Genomic DNA, 8,177 nt, shown 5'->3' on the forward strand with positions numbered 1-8,177 from the left:
ATATATATATATATATATATATATATATATATAGAATTCTTGGGGCTTAGGTTTTAGCGAGAGGGGCATTGTTTCGGTGCAAATTTCTGGCGCCTCCATATATATCGTATCGTAGAGCGGCGGTTGCTGCTGCAGCAGCAGCAGCAGCTGCAGCAGCAGCTGCATCTGTTGCAGCTATTAGGGTGATAGTGGTTTCTATTGTGAGCTGAATGCACGAGAGAATACAAAGAAAACAAGAAACGTCGCCAGTAATAAAGAGGGTTAGTTAGGGTTTTGGTTTTGTTTCTGTGCGGCCTCGGAGTGTAGCTGCGACCTCCTGAGCCTCTCTAGAATACCCATAGCAACTACACCCCCTCCTGCTGCTGTTGTTGCTGCTGCTGCTGCTGCTGCTGTTGCTGCTGCTGCTGCTGAAGAAACGCCGGTCTGTGCTGCGGCTGTCTCAGCAAGAGAAGATTCTGCAGACACAAGTCAAACAGAGAAACAACTCTTCATGCTGCTGCTGCTGCTGTTGCTGCTGTCGTTGCTGCTGCTGCTGCTGTTGCTGCTGCTGCTGCTGCTGCTGCTGGAGGCGTTGCTGGCACTCTTGGGGTTTTATCAGTGCATGCAAGAGATAGTTGACTACACCCCGAAACACTATATTTATTATATAATGTTATTTCTATTAGCTGAAGAAAATATAAACAAAAAGAAAAATAATATATAATTATAATAATAATAATAAATAAGTAAAGCTCGTGTTACCTTCTTGGGGCTTCAGTTGCTGCTGCTGAGATAACAAAGGCGGAAAGAATGCCTCTTCGCTCTGCTGCAGCAGACTCCACACCCTGAACAGCAGCAGCAGCAGCAGCAGCAGCAGCAGCAGCACAAGCAGCAGCAGCAGCGGGGGGAGACAGAGCCAATGAACAAAGACAGTGGCAGACAGATGAGCAGACAGAACAACAACAAAAACAACAACAGCTCCTTTCAACCCTACAGAGAGGGGGAGATACATATATATAAAAATATATATACATATATATATATATATATATATATATATATATATATATATATATATATATATAGAGAGAGAGAGAGAGAGNATATATATATATATATATATATATATATATATATATATATATATATATATATATATATATATACAGGGAGAGAGAGAAACACAGAGACAGACAGAGACAGAGAAACAGCTGCAACAACAGAAGCAGAATAGCGGGAGGAAGCCGTACAAAGGAGTAATGGGGGGGGGTTGGTTCGCCCCCATGCTGAGGGTTTTTTGGGTGAGGGGGAGATCAGATAAAAGTCCCAAAGAGAAATAAATGCGAGACAAAAGGGGACGCCAGAGCTGCCCATACACTCCAGCTTTGAGCTGCGTATACACCCCAACAAAGCTGCGCATACACCCCAGATATGAGCTGTATATACACCCCAATATGCACAAACAGAAACTATTAAACCTTACTTTTTACCCATCTAAACCCTAAACCCCAAACCCTAAACCCTAAACCCTAAACCCTAAAACTCACGGAGCGCAGACACAAAACCGTTCGGGGACGCAGAGGAGGGAAGTGAAGCGCTGATCAGACACCGCACACAAACCCTAAACCCTAAACCCTAAACCCTAAACCCTAAACCCTTGTATCTTCCTTCGCCTCCAAACCATAACCTGAGAAGGTGTCAGCATGAGCCCAAGATATTTCACGGTTTCTAGGGTTTAGGGTTTAGGGTTTAGGGTTTAGGGTTTACGCGGTCGCACCCAGCTGTGTCATTGCAGCAACTGCAATGCATATCAACGAGGGGGAGGGGCAGCCAGAAACCCCGCCGTCAACAGCAGCAGCAGCAGCAGTTGGCGCTGCTGCTGCTGCTGCTGCTGCTGCTGCTGTTGCTGCTGCAGCGCCTCCAGCGGATGTCCCTTCTAGCGAGGAATTATCTAAGACAGACACATTGCGCCTAAACCCTAAACCCTAGATATCGTAAACCCTAAACCCTAAACCCTAAACCCTAGATCCTAAACCCTAAACCCTAAACCCTAAACCCTTTTACCTGAAAGTTCTCCCTCGTATGCTCGAGAGGACCGCCGGGGGCCCTGAAGAGGCCTCGATCCCCCAGTATTCTGCTGCAGGGGGCCCCCTGCTTTTGCTGCTGCCGCTGCTGCTGCTGCTGCTGCTGCTGCTGTTGCTGCTGCACCTCCTCTTCCCTCTACATCTGCTGCATCTGCTGCAGCATCTGCAGCAGCAGCTGCTGCAGCAGCAAAAGAAACACCCCCTGGCTGTATAAACCCCTCTGCTGTTCTTACTATATCGGGGGGCCCCCAGGGTACCTCAAACAATATGGGGGGCCCCCCTGGGGGCCCCCCAGTACCCAGTGGTAGATAGGCAACGTATTCTAAAGCAGTGAAATAATCCGATACAACCTGCAGCAAACCCTAAACCCTAAACCCTAAACACTAAACCCTAGGAGATAAAGGAGAAACTGGAGAAGGGGAGGAGAAGGGCTGTTGCTGGGGGTATTATATAATTTAAATCCCCAGACGTAAGGGTTTATTAGGGTTTAGGGTTTAGGGTTTAGGGTTTAGGGTTACCTTGGACGGAGAGATGAAAGGGTTTTGCTGCTGCTGCTGCTGCATCAGTCTAGGGTTTAGGAGGGCCCCCACACCCCAACAGAGGGTCTCAGCAAGGGGGGCCCCCTGGGGCCTCCAGTGAGCACATATAGCCCTGAGGATTTGCTGCTGATGGTGGAGCTGCAACACACCAAACCCTAAACCCTAAACCCTAAACCCTAAACCCTAAACCCTAAACCCTAAACCCTGAGAGAGGGTTTAATTGACGTCATCTACAGCTCTAGAGGCTGCGCGCGAGCCCTCTCACAACTACCTCTAAACCCTAAACCCTAAACCCTAAACCCCAAACCCTAAACCCTAAACCCTAAACCCTAAACCCTACTAGAAGCTCTGGAGACTGGCGGAGAAGGAGGCTGATGGTGTTAACCGCTTTTTTGATGAATTCGTCGACGAAAAACCCCAAAGGAAAAAGCAAAGAGAAACGAAACACAAAACAACTAAACAGCTCACCTGCAACACGTAAACCCTAAACCCTAAACCCTAAACCCTAATTGACTCACACAACAAGCACCTTCAGCCCAGTCAAACCCTTGAATCTACCCAGCCTCAGGGTTCTTTCTTAGGGTTTAGGGTTTAGGGTTTAGGGTTTATCGAGCTGGTAAAGGCTGGATCTCAGCTGCTAACTGCAGCAAAGGGTTTAGGGTTTAGGGTTTAGGGTTTAGGGTTTACTTCTAAGCCGCGGATTGGGAGACTCAAGCGCCTCGCGGATGAGAGCATCGAGGCACCCAGGAACAACTGTACATACAGCTGAAACCCTAGGGCTTGCTGTCAAACCCCTGCAACACACGCAAACCCTAAACCCTAAACCCTAAACCCTNGAAACCCTAGGGCTTGCTGTCAAACCCCTGCAACACACGCAAACCCTAAACCCTAAACCCTAAACCCTAAGCGGAGTATTTCACGGAGAAGGGGAACAGAGAGAGCTGCAGCGTCTCCTTCGGCCGTCCGAGTTCAGTTAGGGTTTAAGGTTCGTCAGATTTAGGGTTTAGGGTTTAGGGTTTAGGGTTTAGGGTTTCACTCGCAAAGGCGCAGCAGACGCTGCAGCTCCTCCTCCGTTCTCCCCTCCCACATAACCGGCGTACTGCCTGCAGCAGCAGCAGCAGCAGCAGCAGCAGCAGCAGCAGCAGCAACTGTAGCTGTAGCAGCAGCAGCAGCTGTAGCAGCAGCAGCTGCAGCAGCAGGAGGATCAGCCGGTATGGGCCTGTCCGGTTGCACCCTGTTATATGTTGTTTGCAAAGTTAGGGTTTAGGGTTTAGGGTTTAGGGTTTAGGGTTTACCTGTTTGTCTCCTGAGGAGATATTTTGCTGCTGCTTGCAGCAGCAAACAGCAGCATGAATCGGGGGGCCCCTGGGGGCCCCATCGTTCTATAAAAGCTGCAGTTAGAGGCAAATCCAGCATAGAGTTAAACACTTCATATAAAGAACCACCAGCAACCTGCAGCCACAAACCCTAAACCCTAAACCCTAAACCCTAAACCCTAAACCCTAGAGTGGGGAGCAAACACCATCAACACTAAGTAGATCCGAAAAAAATTCAAAATTTCAAGCGAGGGTTTAGGGTTTAGGGTTTAGGAGTGTGTAGGGGTTAGGGTTTAGGGTTTGAGCTGTAATGTTTAGGGTTTAGGGTTTAGGGTTTAGGGTTTAGGGTTTACAATTGAGGGGATAAGGAAACGCAAGAGAGGGCCAACAGAACGAGGGTGGAATGCCGCCGATATAAAAATAGAAGGAAAGAAGCTGAGGTGTACATACACCTCAAACCCTAAACCCTAAACCCTAAACCCTAAACCCTAGAAACTAAAAACCCTTTGGACAGTTACAGAGGAACCTTGGGATAACCTAGGGTTTAGGGTTTAGGGTTTAGGGTTTAGGGTTTACCGAAAGAGGATTTGGGGTTGAATGAAGTGTCTAGAGTTGATGAGAGCAGTAGCAGCAAAAACGCTGCCGATGGGGTTTCGTGCTGCTGCTGCTGCTGCTGCTGCTGCTGTTGCTGCTGCTGCTGCTGCTGGTCCGTCTCCAGGCAGCAGCAAACCCTCGAGGAAGCCATCCGGCAGAGACACAGAACTCCCCCCAGCAGCAGCAGCAGCAGCAGCAGCAGCAGCACCATCAGCAGCAGCGGCAGCAGCAGCAGCAGCTTGACCCATCCACAGCAGCAAACCCCAATAAAACATAGGCAGCGAGCGGCCTTCAACTGAAGCTCTCGCCGCAAGCTGCAAAACCCAAACCCTAAACCCTAAACCCTAAACCCTAAACCCTAATATCTTGGATTACAGTAGTCGTCTTGATTTGCTCTGCACCTGCTACGGGCCCTGCTTTGAAAGCCGTGGTTTAGGGTTTAGGGTTTAGGGTTTAGGGTTTGCTGCTACACTTATTATGACAGCTGTTGTTTGTTGTTAAGGGTTTAGGGTTTAGGGGTTGTGGTTTGATTAGGGTTTTGGCTCGGTATTTAGGGTTTAGGGTTTGTGGTTACCCTTTTGATTAGGGTTTATGGTTTAGGGTTTAGGGTTTGTGCTTACCCTTCTGATTAGGGTTTAGGGTTTAGGGTTTGTGGTTACCCGTTTGATTACGGTTTTGGTTTGTTGTAGGGTTTAGGGTTTAGGGTTTGCGTTTACCCTTTTAATTAGGGTTTTGGTTTGTTGTAGGGTTTAGGGTTTAGGGTTTAGGGTTTGCATTTACCCTTTTGATTAGGGCTTTGGTTTGTTGTAGGGTTTAGGGTTTAGGGTTTAGGGTTTGTGGTTACCCTTTTGATTAGGGTTTTGGTTTGTTGTAGGGTTTAGGGTNGGGTTTAGGGTTTGTGGTTACCCTTTTGATTAGGGTTTTGGTTTGTTGTAGGGTTTAGGGTTTAGGGTTTAGGGTTTAGGGTTTAGGGTTTGTGTGTACCCTTTTGATTAGGGTTTTGGTTTGTTCTTCAAGGAGGGGGTCAGAAGGAGAGAGAAGATAAAGGAGACGAAGGGCCTCAGCAGCAGCAGCATCAGTTTGCTGCTGTTCTAGTTCTGCTGCAGCAACAAACGAACGTCTCCCCAGCCTCAGGTTGCTGCTGCTCTTGCTGCTGCTGCTGCTGCTGCTGCTGCTGCTGCTGCTGCTGATGCTTGTTGGAGAGCCGGAAATGCTGCGGTAAGAATCTGCTGCTGAAACGATACCCGCCTGCTGCTGCTGCTGCTGCTGCTGCTGCTGCTGCTGCAGCAGCTGCACCTGCTGCAGCAGCCGCAGACAATACACCCCAATTGAACGTGTAAAAGCATTCGGGAGACTCCACCCTTGCTGCTGCTGCTGCTGCTCCTCGAGCTGCTGCTGCTGTTGCTGCTGCCGTTGCTGCTGGTGCTCTTGATCCTTGTGCTGCTGCTGCTGCTGCTGCTGTTGCTGCTGCTGCTGCTCTTTGCCTCTGTCTAGGAACCCGAAATGCATCAAACGAAAAAACGCCTCCTCACGAACTCTACACTTCCTGCGCAGTTAAACCCTAAACCCTAAACCCTAAACCCTAAGCCCTAAACCCTAAACCCTAAACCCTAATGCGGTGAATCGTCGAGCCTCAAGGCTGCATTTGAGCCCTACATAACTAACTCGGTCGATTTAAACCCTAAAGGCATGCAAACCCTAAACCCTAAACCCTAAACCCTAAACCCTAAACCCTAGACCCTAAACCCTAAACCCTAGAGAGCCGGCTCACGCAGCACGAGAGATATGGGGTGTATATACACGCTGCACCCAAGCAGCAAGAGCAGCAAACAGCTGACAGTGCAGCAGCTCATCAGCAGTAACAACTTTGCTTCGGCATAAACAAGTAAAGAAACCCCTGAAAAAAACACAAACCCTAAACCCTAAACCCTAAACCCTAAACCCTAAAAGCTGAATTTCAACAGATTCACTCTCCCCCTTGTTTAGTCATCAGGTTTAAATCTGCTTTTTTAAGGACTAGGGTTTAGGGTTTAGCTTTAGGGTTTAGGGTTTCCCTTTAGGGTTTAGCGTTAAGGGTTTAGGGTTTAGGGTTTAGGGTTTAGGGTTTGCATGCCTGGCGGGTCTTCCGTTGGGTTCTACGAACTTTGTTTCTTCTTCTGATCTCCACAATTGTTTAATCCAGGAGGTGAGAGATTTCTGTTGCTTGCTGCTGCTGCTGCTGCTGCTGCTGCTGCTGCTGCTGCTGCTGCTGCTGCTGTTGGTTTTGCTGCTGGCGTTGCAGTGCAGCAGCAGCAGCAGAAAGGATTTCTCCATTTCTTTGATTTCTGCTTCTAGGCTTATAGAGGAGACAAAAGGAGACAAAGACAAAAGACGAATAAAACAAGCAAGAGATAGCTGCCGCACAGATAAAAGAGGAGATCCTGCTGCTGTTGCTGCTGCTGCTGCTGCTGTTGCTGCTGCTGCTGTTGCTGCTGCTGCTGCTGCTGTTGTTTGTTCCTCCTTCATAGGCTTGGAAAAAGTGAAAAGACCATCCCTTGACGCTTGCTGCTGCTGCTGCTGCTGCTGCTGCTGCTGTTGCTGCTGCTGCTGCTGCTGTTGCTGCTGCTGATCCCTCCTCGCAGCAGCAGCAGCAGCAGCAGCAGCAGCAGCAGGGCCCGCAACGAAGCGAACAAAGTTAACAGCATTCTGCTGCAGCACGTGGGGGCCCTGCAGCTGCAGCAGCAGCAGCAAGAAGCAGCAGAGCTGCTGCGGGGAGAAGAGAGAGATGTTGCTGCCGTATCCATAAGACAAACAAAGAGGAAGAAAAGATAAATTATTTTTTTCTTTTTTGTCTTTGTCTTTGTCTTTGTTTTTATTTTTATTTTTATTTTTATTTATAAACCCTATGTTTGTGTTTATATATAATAAATCAAACCCTAAAGGAAAAACAGCAGCATCTGTCTCCTTTCTCTCTGTCTCTTCTTTATCTGTCTCCTTTCTCTCTACTTCTTTTTCTTTTTCTTTTTCTTTTTCTTTATCTGTCTCCTTTCTTTCTGTCTCCTCCCCTCTATCTGTTTGTTTTATTTCTGTTTCTTTTTCTTTATCTGTCTCCTTTTTCTCTATTTCTTTTTCTTTTTCTTTTATATATTTTTCTTTATTTGTTTCTTCTTCTTTCTCTGTCTCCTCTTCTTTATCTGTCTCCTTACTGCAGCACGGGGGCCCTAACCCAACAGCAGCCAGCAGCTCAGCAGGAGAAAAGGGATCCTGCTGCTGCTGCTGCTGCTGCTGCAGCTGCTGCAGCTGCTGCTGCTGCTGCTGCTGCTGCTGCTGCTGGCTAGCAGGAGACAAACTACTCAGCTGCAGCAGCAGCTGAGACAAAACTAAGCGGAGACCTAGCGGGCTGCTGCTTCTTGCTGCTGCACCGAGCAACCCATACAAGTGAGAAAGACAACGCTGCAGCAGCTCCCACCCCTAAACATAAACAAATAAATAAACAAATAAATAAATAAATAAATAAATAAATAAACAAATAAATAAATAAATAAATAAATAAATAAATAAATAAATAAATATAAATTAATTAATTAATTAATTAGTGTAAAGGAATTAACAACTAAAAGTAAATATATATATATATATATATATATATATATATATATATATATATATATATATATATATATATA

At 47.2% G+C, this 8,177-nt stretch overlaps 1 protein-coding gene across 1 annotated transcript; it reads right to left on the reverse strand.

The window, feature by feature from the left end:
* Positions 1–344: 344 nt before the first annotated feature.
* On the reverse strand, positions 345–7,970 carry EMH_0037740 (KIAA0415, related, related; the record flags this gene model as incomplete). The annotated part of the gene is made up of 13 exons (XM_013495210.1): positions 345–455; positions 1,527–1,576; positions 1,757–1,930; positions 2,044–2,413; positions 2,582–2,740; positions 2,943–3,070; positions 3,290–3,396; positions 3,639–3,705; positions 3,898–4,054; positions 5,497–6,058; positions 6,656–7,126; positions 7,427–7,907; positions 7,961–7,970. 13 exons carry the CDS (start codon positions 7,968–7,970, stop codon positions 345–347), a joined length of 2,847 nt encoding a protein of 948 aa, XP_013350664.1.
* Between the last annotated feature and the right edge of the window lie 207 nt (positions 7,971–8,177).

Source organism: Eimeria mitis, genomic scaffold, assembly GCF_000499745.2.
Source record: "Eimeria mitis Houghton genomic scaffold, Emh_scaff1470, whole genome shotgun sequence".
Taxonomy (NCBI): Eukaryota; Apicomplexa; class Conoidasida; order Eucoccidiorida; family Eimeriidae; genus Eimeria; species Eimeria mitis.